At 37.2% G+C, this 16,087-nt stretch overlaps 1 protein-coding gene across 1 annotated transcript in view; it reads left to right on the top strand.

The window, feature by feature from the left end:
- Positions 1-16,087, top strand: part of ADAMTS2 (ADAM metallopeptidase with thrombospondin type 1 motif 2) — a 269,901-nt gene that overhangs the window by 209,884 nt on the left and 43,930 nt on the right. The window contains exons 7-10 of the mRNA XM_081319671.1: positions 1,047-1,152; positions 3,819-3,962; positions 5,466-5,598; positions 7,123-7,236. Coding sequence (XP_081175797.1) covers positions 1,047-1,152; positions 3,819-3,962; positions 5,466-5,598; positions 7,123-7,236 — 497 coding nt within the window. The remainder of the gene's footprint in view (positions 1-1,046; positions 1,153-3,818; positions 3,963-5,465; positions 5,599-7,122; positions 7,237-16,087) is intronic.

Genomic DNA, 16,087 nt, shown 5'->3' with positions numbered 1-16,087 from the left:
ATTTTATTTTATTCCTGAGAATAAGGAATTTGCTTCATTCTTCTGATTTACATAACGATGATTGTTTGGACAATGCAAGGTATATTGTCCAGTTGCTGAACTGTGCTGGAGTTGGAAGCAAATTAACAGTCATCATGATAATAATAGTAATAAAGTAACTGCTGAAGAAAAAAATGGGATTGTAGTAATGAGTAATTTAGTACAGATGCATATCTTTAGGTGAAGAACTAGATTATTATTCAGTGGATAAAATTTCTTTGGAAGAATGTGGATTAGTTGGAAGGACAACAGATTAGGAAGATTTTCTAGCCACAGAGATTCCTTCAGACCATCAATATTCTTCAGTATTATTCCTGCTCAGATAAGCAGGAACTAAAGAGATCAGAGAACAGAGTATTCCAAAGCCAAAGAAGTCTTCCCCGTAGGTAAAAATATCAGTCACTAAACTCTGTTTTTTGTGCATGTCTTGGCATTTTCCATATTAGGATGGTGAAGCTTTTTTAAAAGGTACTTTTTATGACATTCTGTATCACTGTTACAACATTCTATTCTGTTTATTCTGAATAGGGTCGTGATTCACTTCAGCAGTGAACTTCTCCCAAAGAGTTTTGATTTGGGAAAATCTGATGCACATTCCTAATTTCTGATTAGGTTCAGTTTTGTACACACTCATTTTATAGCCATTGCATCTTATTTCCTATTATAGTTCAACTGTACACATTTCTTCCTAAAATATTTGTTGCTTTACCATATTCCTGTAAAATAGTTTTACATAAACTTTCTCTAAAACATATCTTTGGTAAAGATTTTTCATAAAAAGCTCATCTGATCTATTCATATTCTAAAAAGTATAGCTTTCTGCGGTGTTTTTTTCTCCATTTCAGAGCACAGCATCCATTCACTGTAATAAATTTCATTTTCTCTTTTGCTTTTCTTTTTATTTAGGTAAGACTTCTGTGGCAAGATCACTGGAGACTACTGCTCTTAAATAGTTATTTGAGCTTAATTTTCTTTTCTTCATTAGAGTCTTATCTGCTCCTTAATAGGCTATGCTCCAGTTACTGGCATGTGTCATCCAGTTCGAAGCTGTACACTTAATCATGAAGATGGCTTCTCCTCTGCATTTGTTGTAGCCCATGAAACTGGACATGTGTAAGTAGTGCTTCCATATAGTTGTCATGATCCTGCGTGTTATATGATTGGTGGAACATGATTTCAGTCATTTCAGTGGAGAGAGTCAGAACTTACAAGCAAAAGTTGCAGATTAGTTTATTTCATTTATACAAGGAGTTGTCTTCAGGGGGAAAAAATGATTCACAGAATCTTAGAATATATGACTTGGAATGGAACTTCAATGTCATCAAGGCCAACCCCTGCTCAGTGCAGGAATTCACTAAATTATCTGTAACAGGTGACCATCTCTCCCTTGTTTGAAAACCCCCAGTATTAAAGAGTCCATAACTCCTGCCCTCACTGTGTTATAAAATTATATTTTATAATCTGCCATTTTCCTTCATTTCTTCTTCATTATTTATGTGTTCCATTTAATAACATTACAGTTTTTACTAAAGTGGTTTTTAAATAACCTCTAATCCGATTGTGGCCATTATCCCTGGGAGTATAGCCTGCATTTGGAATAGGGCTTAGAACTCTAGATTCCTCTTCTTCTTACTTCTGAGTATATCCGAGGTAGGGAGAGGTCTATGAAATCAGATTTAATATTCAGAGGAATAGGTTCTTATCTAGATGCAAATTATTTGCACTCTGAAGTTCAGTAACTTTGCCCAGCCAAATGGATAAGATGATGATAGGGCTCCCTTGGTGATGCTCTGCATGTGCACTGAAGGTGAAGAAAGGAACTCCTTCGCTCGGTCCTATAAAAATAACTCTCCAGCCTTTGCAGACTTTTTCATGTTTTGAATTCCTCTCTAGCCAACAGTGGCATCATAAAATATTTTATTATTGAGAAAGGAAGTGAGTGGAGATAATCCCTGCATTGTTGGAACAAATGTGTTGCAATTTTTTTTCTCTTTCTCGGAAAGAGACAGAGTCACCAGTGCACAAGGGAGGAAAGACGGGAATGAGTCCACCCCCTCCATCATGTTCCTGACATTTGCTTTCTGTTTGGGAAGATGAAGGTTTGCAGCAGGGCCTACTCTCTCCCTGTGAAGGCTCCCAAGCTATATTTTTTAAAAAAATTCTGGAAAAAACAGGATCTAAATCAGTGTTTTCAAACTTGACAAATTGTGATGTGCAGACTTCAACTCCCAGAAGAGTTAAGAGTTGTCAAATTTGAAAAACATTGATCTAAATAGAGATGGAAGCCTCCACAAACTGACTCTTGCTGCAGAAATTCTCTTCTAGTAATGAGGGAAGAAAGGAGAGCCACTGACTCACCCTATTTCCCCCCCCCTTGTTTAAAGATAATCAGGTGGAGGAAAGTAGACTGCCTGGTAGGATACTAGTAAGGCTGCCAAGCATCTTCCCCCAAACACTGGTGCCCTCCTCATCTAAAGGGTAGACAGAGATGGTCAGAAAGTTATCTTTAGAAAAGGCCTGCACTTGTATTCATAAGATTAACCCCAATGTGTGGTGAAGTGCCAGGGTTTCTTAAACCTTTATGTTCTATGCAAAAAAGGGGGGAGGGGTTGTTAAACACTAAGCCATAAGGAATTGACCCACTCTGATGGATCATATATTTTGCAACATTTGTATTTTTTGTTTGCTTGATATGGAAAGAACTTGTGGTCACAGCTTACCAAACTGCTTAACTTGCCCAGCATTTATCCTCACCGTTCTTGAGAATTTGAACCTGAAGTTCTCAGGCAGGATTTTATTGCACTTTAGGATTTGCTTTTTTGTTTCCTGGATGAAAAACCTTCAAAAGCAGGGAAACTCCCAGAATATATTTCTCTCAACAGTGGATAGATGTTTTCTTATATTATGCACTGATTGTTTCCTGTCCTTTTAAAAATCCTGATTTATTAGGATTCTTAAGATTGTACCTGTACATGATTTGTCCTCTTCTGGCATTTCTAATTATTTATGTCTGAAAAATGAAGTAAACAGAACAAGTTCAAAAGGGAAATGTCATTTTCCTGTGTTGTCACAGGTGTCAGCAATATTAGAGTGCAAGAATTTATCCTAAGAAGTTGCCATTAGAATTCACATTAAAGTCTTAGGGCATGCTCCTCAACAAGGAATAAAATAGGCAGTGTTGGTACATTATTAAAGTTCTTGGTCAAATGAGGCAGTGCCCCCTCCACACCATACATGAATGACTATCAGCTGAAGCAATCACACTCTGATTATGGGATGCATAATAAGAGCACTGATGGGCTACCCTTACAGTCTTAACCAGCTGACCAACAGAGCATTTTTAAGGCTACCCAACAAGCAAGAGAAGAGACTAACACTGCAATATTTTACAAATACAGTAGTGGAGTAGATTGGGTGATAGTAGTTAGGATAAGTGGGGCACTAGAAGGCATCTTAATAAGGACAACTTCAACTATCCTTACTGCTTCAGAAGCCAGAACATGATAATTCCATTGAAGCTAATATTCAAGATGGCAGACCAGTGGCAACTCCCACCTTTGACCTCAAAGTAAATTAAGCCACTTTTCACCAGTGTCCTCATGTACAGACTTCACAAGACTTCACAGCAGAAGCCATGGTGGTTACAGTAGTCAGGGGGGTGAGTGGGTGGTTCAAGTTTGGGAAGGACAGACTAACTATGAATAAATGCATTGCAAGAGGAATAAACAGCTGCTTTTATTCATTTAAAGCACTCCCCTTTGTTCTGTCTCATCTTCTAGATTAGGCATGGAACATGATGGCCAAGGGAACCGATGTGGGGATGAAGTGCGGATGGGAAGTATAATGGCACCGCTGGTCCAGGCTGCGTTCCATCGCTTCCATTGGTCTCGCTGCAGCCAACAGGAACTGAACCGATACCTGCAGTGAGTACAATGATGGAGGAGGATCAGTTGCAAACATTTCATAAGCTAGAAAGCCTGATGCTGAATCAGAAAATTCTCCTTCTAGAAAAGGGGAGGGGGAGCATTTTAGGGTAAAAAAAGTTAAGTAAAAATTAATGAAACTTGTTATCCTGGACTCATTTACTTGCTCTGAATGAAGTAAGATTTGCTTCTAAATAATTATTCATTGGATTGCTTTGTAAGGATGTACTAAGGCTGGGGTCCCCGACCCCTGGTCCATGTAGCGGTCCCAATCCGTGGCATGCCAGCAACCAGTCCACACAAACAAGCAAAGCCCCATCCGTGGGATGCAGGCAGCACACAAAACATGCACTCTCTCTGGTCCGTGAAAAACCTTTCTCCACGGAACCGGTCCTTGGTGCCCAAAAGGTTGGGGACTTCTGTACTAAGGCTACCTTGTAAGCAGTTACACCTTTTATTTTTTCATAATAAGCTTCAGTTCTGTTTTTTTTAAATCATTTTTTATTCTATTTGTTTTTTATTACGGTAGTTAAAACACATAGGAATAAATACATGTTTGTAAAATCCTTCCAGTCCCTTTTGTTATATTTATTAAATAACAAAACTGTGTTTGGGGGTTTATGTTTTTAAAAGAACATTGGCAAAGAAAAGGGTCATTGATGAATAAAAGTTGCCTCTCTGACAGCACGGTGCCTTCCTTCAAAGATGAAGTAGGGATATACCCTGGTAATTGGGATTCTTATAATTGCCTTCTCTGTTTCTGTGACTTTAAGGAATCACTTTTGAACTTATTTCCCCAAGATTCAGGCAATTGATATTGTTAGATAAGCTGATTGGTCCTTGCTACTAAACTCTTGGTTAAATAACACATGTTAGCATAATTTTTGAAGTGAAAATATAATTAGAGCTTTCTGTTGCATCAAATATGCTCCATTTACCAAGCTTTTGTCACTATGTTTAATTTTTTTCACTCTTATATTACCCTTTCCGTTAGCAATATGTACAAAAGAAGAAGAAACGAGAATCACACCATAAAACTGAAGAACGATTACAGACATAATGATATTAGTATAGCAATCATTTTTATTTAAATGAAACTGCTCCATTAAATGTCAGTCATTTTGCACCAAAGAGATGAATCTAATAACAGCCAATAAATCAGTTATTATGCATATGGAAATATTTTCATCTCTATTTATAGCAACTTCTTTTTAAAATTATTCTTCTCCTTTCCAGATTACTCTCCCAAGGTATTTATTATAGAGAGAGAATTTCCATGCAACTAAGGGTCATAATGGTGAACATAATAGCATCTCTTGTTTCAGATGCTAATTTACTAGAGTGAATGCTGGATTTGATATATTTAAGTAGGAAGTGTGCTTTCTGAACTCATTTCTTGGAAAGCATGTCCTTGATTATGCTGGGAACAATTGTGGACTGAAACTCACAAAGCTTAAAACCTCCCACATCTATTTTTGTGACAGTGATTTGTGTCCATTGCAGTTCCTACGATTGTTTGCGTGATGATCCCTTTGCCCATGACTGGCCTTCCCTCCCTCAGCTGCCGGGACTCCACTACTCCATGAATGAGCAGTGCCGCTTTGATTTTGGTTTGGGCTACATGATGTGCACAGCTGTGAGTATTTAATCGAACTATGGTGGCCCTTATCCAGGGCCTTTGAAAGCATCCCCAAATAACTTTAAAAGGGAGCATCAGAAGATGGACAAAATGGCTGACGGGCACAAAGCAAAGCTTATTGGCAATCTATGAGGTGACTCGGAAAGTTGTGTAAACATCCTGTTTTCAAAAAACTGGAATGCTAACAATTTATAATGCTATAATTTTATTAGAGTGTTTTGGAAACAGAAGGTCTATGGAAAAAAGAGACTTTTATTACAATTAATTCCCAGAGTTCCAGGGATTGGTTGCATAAGGGTTTCTCTTCTCTGTGTTATGAAGGAGGGAATTAGATGCATGTACTCAATGGAGTACTTATGAAGGAGGGAATTAGATGCATGTACTATCATGGTTATTTTGTGAATGTAGCTGTTAATTACATCCGTGGTACATCCGTACATGTACTATCAGCATTTCCGAAAGCAGAACACTTGATTTATCTATGCCCAGCCTTCTTTCCCCCAAATCCTGAGAAATTTACAAAGTGATAATTGGATAATTAAAGACAACCCCCTCCCATTTAAAACAATATGAAAGCTGCAATGCAAAAAGTGTCATAAATTTAAAACATTTTTGAAACAATAGTCGGAACTGAATAAAAACAGTAAACTAAAATTACTACTAAAAAGAAAGATCCTTCAGAGTCTGAAAAGTTATTAACAGCAAAGCAAGAAGGTTTTCCATGGGAAAATTGTCTAAGCCAAAGCTGGCCATCAAAATCTTTTACTAGATATAGTATTTTCTTCTGGCTCAGGGTTTTTTTGAGGCTCTCTGTGGTATTGAAATAATTGAAACAGGGCTTCTTGTCCCCAACCCAATTGTCCCCAATCAGGAAGACAACCTTTCCCAATTCTGGCATGGAATTAATTTGATTTTCAGGGAACGGTAGCATCCAGATGAAGAGCAATCTCTGCAAAACATATGGCATGTGTGTGTGTGTACACACACACACACACACACACACACACACAGAGAGAGAGAGAGAGAGAGAGAGAGAGAGAGAGAGAGAGAGAGAGAGAGAGAGAGAGAGAGAGAGAGAGAGAGAGAGAGAGAGAGAGACTATAATGTCTTCTGTTGAGAAAATGTGATCATGGATTTTCCACGGTCTGAGCAAAAAATCCTGTTGTGATAAGTAATCTTTGTTCCATTTGATCATCTTCTTTTTTGGATGCTCTAGATATTTATAATGCTAATATAATAGTCATGTCTGGTTTAAGCCTGTAGTTTGCAGTAAAATATTCTGTTTCTTCAAAGCCATCAGTGTCTTCCTGTCCAGATAAGGTTGATAAGTAGATAGATATGTAGGTAGATAAGAATCATTTTCTAGACTGTTTAGTCCTCTCAAAGTAGATAATGCATTTACAAAACTCATAAAACAAACTGATAATGGAAACAAACAGTAATGTATTCTAATTGCCAACAGAAATTTAATTGCTTGCAAGCTTTGAAGAAGCAATTAGTAATATAAATATATTTTTCTAGTTCCGCACCTTTGATCCCTGCAAACAGCTGTGGTGCAGTCATCCTGATAACCCTTACTTCTGCAAAACAAAGAAAGGACCTCCATTGGATGGAACTATGTGTGCTCCTGGAAAGGTAAGAATCTTTGCCTTATGTCTCAGGTAGAAAAAGAAGAGAGAAAGAAAGTTTAATATCCTCTTCAGGTTTAATGGGAAGCTATTTCCATTAGAAAGAGTTAAGAGATCAGGGAGTAAAAAGGACACAAGAGTTTTAAAATATTTGCTTAATAATGTAGAGCAATAGCAATAGCACTTAGACTTATATACCGCTTCACAATGCTTTACAGCCCACTCTAAGCAATTTACAAAGTCAGTATATTGTCCCAATAATCTGGGTTCTCATTTTACTGACCTCGGAAAGATGGAAGGCTGAGTCAGCCTTGAGCCAGTGAGAATCGAACTACCAAACTGTTGGCAATTGGCAGTCAGCACAACTAGCCTGCAATACTGCATTCTAACCACTGCTCCATGTATATCTGAGTAAACATGACAATAACCAAAAATATGGAGTGCAGGCAATTCGGAGTTTAACTATTTAAAATGAATGTTATGAACTCCCAGAAAAATTGGAAGACCATTTTTTTTAAGTATTTGACCTTAGTTTACCAACTCTGTATGTAGTGGACAAAAATCAAGCCCCATTCCCCACTTTACAGATGCATAAAATCCTATTTGCTATGTTTTGCTTATGCATAAAATATCAAAAATTCCATTCAACTTTATCAGCCATTTTGTTTTTATGAATAGCCTTTCCTCATTATTAGTGCATTAAACCCAAGGAATTAAAGGAACGGTACTTGATCATTTCCCCAGTTTGCAACTAAGGCTGCATACTCCAGGTTGCATACAGGCTTTGAAGAATCTGTTGCTAGACCTGAAATCACCCTCCTGCTAGCCTTGCCAGGTAGAATAGACAGGAAACAGGACCAGATAAGGTAATTCTGCTTTATTGTAAAGTTACACAGATTTTGCAAGTCTAAAAGTTCAGTTTTCCCGCTGTCTTCTTTACAGCCCAAAAAACTAAAGTCGGTCACTTCTGAGTCTCTTGCCTCACTCACTGTCTGGTGGGGGCTATTCACTAGAGGGCATCTCTTCAACCCCCTTCCCAAGTTCTTTCTCACAATGCCATTATACTCCTGAGGTTTCACTTTCAGCAAAGACTGAATGGGTAGATCTTATCTGATTTTGCTTTCATCCAAATTCCTATCAGTTGAACTGCCTGCCGGTAAAGCAAGGATGAAATCTGGAAATCTGAGGATTTTCAGCTCTGAAGCAAATTTGGGGTTCTACTGGGGAAAGGGGGAGTCAGCAGAAATGGAAATGATGATCCTATTGTGTTGGTTCTAAACTAGCCCTTTTATTAAACAATTTAACAAGAGTATTCTGAATAATTCTGAATTCTATAGCAAAGCTTTATTCTCATTTTTCCACAATATACCCATTAGCACTCATGCAGCTTAATAAAAGAGTCTCATGGTTTATTAAGATCCTCAAGAAGAAGAAATAAATAGAAGTAATGAGGGTAATAAAAGCAAAAATAGCAATGCAGCACTTCTTTTTGAGGGGAAATGTATTTATTGCTATTGTACAGTACAAAATTGTTATTTCAGATAACAATATTATGTCCATTTTCAAAAATATGCTGAAGAAGAAACTATGAACATGCTGAAGAGTAAAATATACAGGAACAACTTTAAATTATCAGTATAAGATCACCAATCTCATCTTCAAGGGCTTTTTAACTTTTCACGTATGTAGTTTCTTACATGCCTTAGTGTATGCAATTTTAATGATGTTATTAGCTGAATAAATGGATGGATGGGAAAGAGAAGAGGGGAAAAGAGAGAAGGAAGGCCTCTTCAAGATGGAAGGATGAGCTTCTCTTGCAAATTGTACTGTTCATTTGGTGCTAAGTACCTGTACTTTGGAACTATGTGTTGATGGATGAGCTTCATTCATTCCCTAACTCAGTCAGAATAGGCTGAGGGAAAAGATCAGACTACCTTTTAGAAAATAAAAGTTATTTTATTTCAACTTATATTCAAGTCAACTTTGTTTGCCCTCTAGAGGTAAACCAAGCCCCTATATTCATCCGACTCCCCACTTAATCCTTCCTACATTATTCATCATTCTTTTCCTTGCTTTCCTTCTCATTTATTAGTTTGGCATGTTGGTTCCAAGAACAGCAAGCCACTAAGAGTGGGAGAGTCTGTCCTTTTTCCTATCATAATTGAATTCACCCTATCTTTTACATATTTACTTTTTGATGTCTTTTTAACCTCTATTTATATTTAAGACATATGAATAAACTTTATTCCTACCCTTAAACTTACATAGTAAATCATCAGCCTGTTAGTAAATATTTAAACATTTTGCTGCTATTAGCCCTAATGCATGTATTAGGCTTCCTACTATCTCTCAATCACAACAGTCTCCAGGATAACATTATCCCACGTTATCTTTTCTCTTACAAAGAACAGAGTCTCTAGACTCAATTTTCTTTTACTCCATTATTGTAAATACTTAAGTACATTTCCTGGGATTACTTATGGTATTACTAGCCTGTAGCCTCACAGAGATCCATGCTTCACTATCAATCCAATTCTTCCTGAAAATTTTCTAAATAGAAAGAATACAAAAGATGGTTGCAGTTTAATATAATGTGATAAGCTTGTACATGCAGTAAAAATGTATGTTAATTGTAATGCTTCTTTGATATTTCAGCTACATATGAAATCATTTAAACTAGTAACAAGCAAGGACTATCTTAGGTTTATGGCAAATGGCAACATGGTTCTTTCTGTTTTTGCTTGCAGATCAGTATCAGATCTCTTGGCAAAGATCTACTTCTTGCCAAAGTAATATGCAATTTATGTAATGTAGAAAAGTAATTCTTTTCCAAATGATATCATTTCAGATTGAAGGGTGATGATTTACTTAATTTGAGTGGGATTCCTTACGGAATAGTTCCTTGCATACCAAAAACTTTCATGTCAGGACAAATGGTTAAATTAGATTTGCTTTCTATCTGACCTCTGGTCTCTTTGTAGTAAAACGTAACTTTTATTTGGTATATCATGAATCACTGGGCCACGGGAATGGCTGGCGAGTTGCTCTAGTGGCCCCATTTGGGCATGCGTGGGAGCGCTAGTGCTGCCCCCAGTGTCACGTGGGCCCAGTTGCGCATGTGCGTGAGCACTAGTGGACCACATACACATCCTTGTAGGTGCCAGGGCCGAGCATTCACCACCATGGGTGAGTGTGGCCTGTTTGTGCATGCAGGCACACACACGCACCCACACACATTTCCCTCATCCTCTCTTTCTGTCTGGGCTGCCAACCTGGAAAAGCTGGGGAGCTCTGTTCTAGTTCTATATTCCACAGAAATGAGACCACAGTTACAGAAGAGTGGGAGCAGATGGAAAATTGCAATGGAAAGAAACACAATCAGATCTGATGTGAAAAAGAAGAAAAGTAATTGATTACTTTTAAAAAAAACACACAATCCTTTAAACTCACTCCCTCACATTGTCAAGTGATTTGCCTATAAACTCTTTTTCCAACCAATGGGAGGCAAATATCAAAAGCCAGTACTGTGGTGGCTCTGGATATATGGTTGAGAAATGTTCTTCTAAAGGATTTTTCAGACATTTTTTAAATTAACATGATCCCATTCAGTGGATTGAATGACACAATTTTAATGGGAGAGATTGAAAGAGCCCATTTGGCATAGTGGTGTTGGCCTAGAAAGCAGGAGACAGTGAGTTCTAGTCTCCCTTAGGCATGAAAGCACGAATGACTTCTTAGGATGACTTTGGGCTAATCATTCTTTCTCAACCCAACCTGTCTCAGGGGGTTGCCAACGTGGGGGAAATAGGAGACAAGTATAGTAGGTATGTTTGCCACCTTGAATGTTATATATACTGTATAAAAATGAAAAGGGGGTTGAAAATCTAATAATGCCATTTATTATTAGTCTAATATGTCAACCTCCAGCTTGAATATCCAAAAAAAGGTCCAGAATTACTTTCATTTCTGAAAAACTTACTGGTTTATTGAATAAACAGAGGTTTCATTTTTCTAACTAACTCATTTGAAAGCACCATCTGTCCCTCCCCACTTATTCTAATGGCAAGATGAAAACAAAGAGGTCAGTAGCTGACAAACTTCCACACTTGACAGCTTCCATTCCTAGTTCTGTTGGCTGTTACCAGTACTATTACTTGATATTCCTTTGTACATATAAAATCAAATGAATTTCAGTCGTTGGATCACTTTATTCACTAAAAAAAATACAGAGACTGCAATCTTATGTAAACTTTCTATCCCAGACAGTAATCAGAAAATACGTTATTTGCTTTTAAAAAGTCTATTGATAAGGAGATTGATAAGAGAGATAAATGAGAAGTGTTTTTATTTGAACAAGATTCCATAATACAGTAAGTAACAAACATGCTTTAGACACAGTTGCCAGACCCAAACATTGTCTATTTATTTATTTATTTATTTATTTATTTATTTATTTATTTATTTATTTATTTATTTATTTATTTATTTTTGGGACTTATATGCCGCCCTATCTCCCGAAGGACTCAGGGCGGCTAACAACAATAAAAAACAACAATACAAAAATTAAAAAAGAATTAAATAACAGCCCCAAAATAAATTAACTACACAGTTAAAAATTAAAACATATTTAAAAACCCATCGTCAATCCAGGTCAGCCTGATGGAAGAGGAAAGTTTTGAGGTCGCGGCGAAAGGACCGGAGGTCCGGGGCCATCCGAAGCTCAAGGGGGAGTTGGTTCCAAAGGGCTGGTGCTCCCACAGAGAAGGCCCTCCCCCTGGGGGTCGCCAGCCGACATTGTCTGGCCGACGGCACCCTGAGGAGGCCCTCTCTGTGTGAGCGCACTGGGCGATGGGAAGTCGTCCCCGGCAGCAGACGGTCCTGCAAATATCCCGGGCCTAAGCCATGCATTACTGTGCATTTCTTATTAACGGTAAGCGAGCCTTCAGCTGTTAATTCAGTCATGGTAAATAGTGATCATTTTCAAGTATTCTGAATGTTTATAAAAGCAGATCCCTCCCTTAAGTTCATGAAAGAAACAAATAGCTCTCTGCTTCAACGTTGTCAGATGTTTTGCTTGGAACACTGTTAGTGAAACAGAATAGATGATAATCAATTAAATGTGTGAGTTCAGAAAAACAACCATTCCTCCTCTCTCATGTACAAACATGTAGTTATTGTGATTTCATATCCCTATTCCCAGTGCCCTTTAGTAAAACACATGCCAATCTGAGCATGGTTGAAATGTTAAGAAAATAACTTGGCTTAGCAACAACTGAGGAAATTAAGTGCCAGAAAAGCTTCTTTTGTGTCGGTTTTGTTTAGTTTGCTTTAGCTAGCATAAGCCTTCACTGAATCCTTCCATCCATAAATTCTGGAATGGGGTAACTGAATTCCATATTTATCAGCAGTCAAATTCTGTAAATAATGAAGAGAAAAATTATCTATGAAAGAATGGAGTATTTCGCCTGAAGAATTTCCTAAGATTATGGGACGGGGAGAATTGTTTATCTGTTCTGACTGCTTTTCTCCATCATTATGCTGAGCTATTTCAGCAACAGCTGGATCATCTTGACTGACCAGAGGATTCTGTAATGTAGCTGGATAACATCTGGCCAGAAAATCTTTTGGAGTGTGGATATTTCTGGAGAGGCTGATTGTAGAAAAATTAATATACTGTATGTTGAAATATGGGAGAAATTCACACAGTGTTTTTGTCCTGATCTGAGGCCAGCAGTCTATTTCCAAAGGACAAGTTCATATGCTACTACCTGCATCTAAGTTAGTAATTCTAATAATTTCCAGAGACCTCTGAGGGGATGGCTTTTTCAGTTGGCATGGTTCTTTCCTTATGATGTATTGAGTTGATCTGGACAGTTGACACAATCATTCTGAAGATGTTTTAGTCTTTGCCAGAGTAAAATTTGTCTTTTGGAATTGAGGGCAACAATGCAAGCAGGATGCTAATAGTAATTCAGCTAGTGTTGAATCATATCAGATGGAAAATAGATTTTATTATTAACACTGTTACCACAGAGAGCTACTGCAGTTGCTGAAGGAGTAAATATATATTACATTTTGATCCTGACTGGTAATGCTTTGTGACTTGGATGGCTTGCTGTCACCAACTTTCAAGACTGTTTGAAAATAAAATTGCTTACATCTATCCATGATGTGTACTCATTGTGCAGTTCCATTAATAGACATATCAAAAGCAGAGTTGGAATTATTGAGGCGAGGTTGCTAAGACCTGAAAATGAAGACAAAGACCTTCAACTGCTTTCATGTTTGATTGTTCTCCATCTTAGCTTATAACATCTAAGAAGAGCTATTTCCCCACTAGCTATTTACAGTATAGCACTGTGGACAGTGTCTGAGCCACACCACTACCGTTAGCCCATCCATGTCTGATACATTAGCACAGCAATAGCTACTATAGAGGGTGGTGTAAATCACTAGTGAGGAAATGGTCAAGAAGAGATAACCGGTCGAGTCAAGGAGATTATATTTTGCTCCTTGAAAAAGAGATAGCAGTCAGGCTCTTACTAGAGAAATTTAATCTTAATCCAGAAGTGCAGGATAATTACTGAATGATTTTTGGCATTTTTGGCATTTCACTCTGCTAAAGACCTGATTTGAGGATGATATTTTCTTCACTTTCTTCTCAGAACATGAGCTTTTTCACTTCTTTCTGAAAGTGAGATCTGCCATTAGTGAAATGGAGAGGAAAACCTTTGATTTTCTAAGACCTCTTAATTTTCTCAGATAAAGATATTCTTTTAATAGTTTTACTGAATAAAGAACAAACACCTGGTCTGTGATGGATGGTATTACATGTATTGGTCTCCTTTTACATATTTTTTCTGTTATTTTTTTAATTTGCCAATTATATTTGGCAATATAATTGTATTTGGTGATTGTCAAATATTGAGCATACTAAAAAGATAATGTAAAACGAATGGACAAATAGATAATATGAACGTGGAATATATGTAAGAGAAGGATTGGAGAATAAGGGGTCCTATTAGTGTTGATGCATTTCATAAAGTAAAGTAAATCAACCACTAAAAAGAAGAAAACAATTTTGTGCTTTTTATTTTGATTCACAGAAGAAATGTTTCCTAAGAATTGTGCATTTCAGAATTGGTCTTTAATCTGTTCCAATGCATTTATCCTACTGAGATACGGTACTACCAAATTCAATTTTCATAAATTTTGTGACAGTGTGTCTTTAAACAGTAGGATGCTACGATGCCTTTTGCATTAAATAACTTTCTGTGCCTTTACACAAACTTCTGTTTAAAACCCTAACTGTGCAGTCTTACATCTCTATTTTCTGGAGCAAGCCTAGTGTTGAATTCAGTTGGACTCTTGGTATAAGACTCAGTCTTCATGAAGTGTTACCTTTATTGGCACGTTTTTCTCAAAAAGAAATGGTAACATTTCTTTTGCAGGTAAAGGAACAATTTGACTGTTGTATCTCTCAGTCTCAGAATAGACAGCTATGTGCATTAAGCTTTGGACCATTTCACACATTGCAGTGAATCACACTTGATCTTACCACAGTCAGTTCATTGAAAAGTGTATCTTAATAATGTGCCCTTTTTTGTTTATAACACACTAGATTTTAGAAATATGAAGTAAGATTCAGTGAAATGCAGTTTGAAACTAAGACTAAGCCAAAAAGGTTCTGAAGTTATCGTCTTAAAAATGAGGATCTTTCAAATTGAGTTGAATTAATCTAACTCCTCCTGCAGCATTGCTAGCAATTTGTAAACTCAGAGGATTGTCCAGAGCATTACATATTTCTCATTATGTTCTTCATATAAATATAAAGCACTGGATGTAGTTTTGCAACTGGCATTTCTCCATTTTAACTGCAGAGAATTATTTTACCATCACTCTCAGTGATAATGTTTTAGGGGATGGACTCAGAGACTTATATATCACTGAATCCCCTCAGTGCTGAATTACTCTTTGCTATTCTATAACATGTATGAGTTTGCCAAAACCCATAGAGGTTTTGGCTTGTAGGGAACATTTTTTGCTTGTATGTTTTTCTTAAACTTTTCCTTCTGTACCAATCTGTTACCCATTTTTTGCCCCTCTATTTCTTTTGCTCAAACATATGGCAGTTATCAAGCAGGAAAAAAGATTGGGAAAGAAGAAATGAAGAAAATGTTAGTTGTGAATTTCACAACTGAAATCAAGTTCATGATCACCAAAGGAGACTCACTTTAAGTTCAGTATCTAAAATTAACTTGCTTTCACCCCTGAAGGAACTATGTTGAGTTGTGTTGGGAACAAGATTAAGAAGGGTGAGCTCAATCCATAATCCTGTGGCCAGAGGCAAAGGAAAACCATAATTCTTTTTCTTTTCTCCACTGTATTGTTATGTAGATTCCCTTGTATCCCTTTCAGTTTAGTTTCTCCTCACAATACTTACAGAATTAAATATAAGCATTCCATAAAGGAAATTAAATAGGGGATATTTATTTTGCCAAAGACAATTTTCACAGTCCAGATGATTTCCCTCTGAGAAAGCTGACCTCAGCTTCTCCCAGACATGAAACAGATGGATAAATGTGTGCTGTGTTAGTCCCCACAGAGACATATCTTGGAATATTAGTGAGAAATTGCATGGGTTCCACAGTCTTTTCTGACAGGTTTCACACACGACCATTCTTCTCACATTAGCCCAGGCAATGGTATGGACAAGACTAGTCACAGCATAGCTATGTCATGAAGAAACAGAAAAATAATACTCTTTGCAAACAGGATTTGACCACAAAATCAAACATCTGAAAATGTTAAAATCTGGAATGGAGAAGAACTTCAGATATTTCCTGACAGACTCTAAT

Source organism: Vipera berus (assembly GCF_964194415.1).
Source record: "Vipera berus genome assembly, chromosome: 2".
NCBI lineage: Eukaryota > Metazoa > Chordata > Lepidosauria > Squamata > Viperidae > Vipera > Vipera berus.
This window is presented reverse-complemented; position numbering and strand designations above follow the sequence as displayed.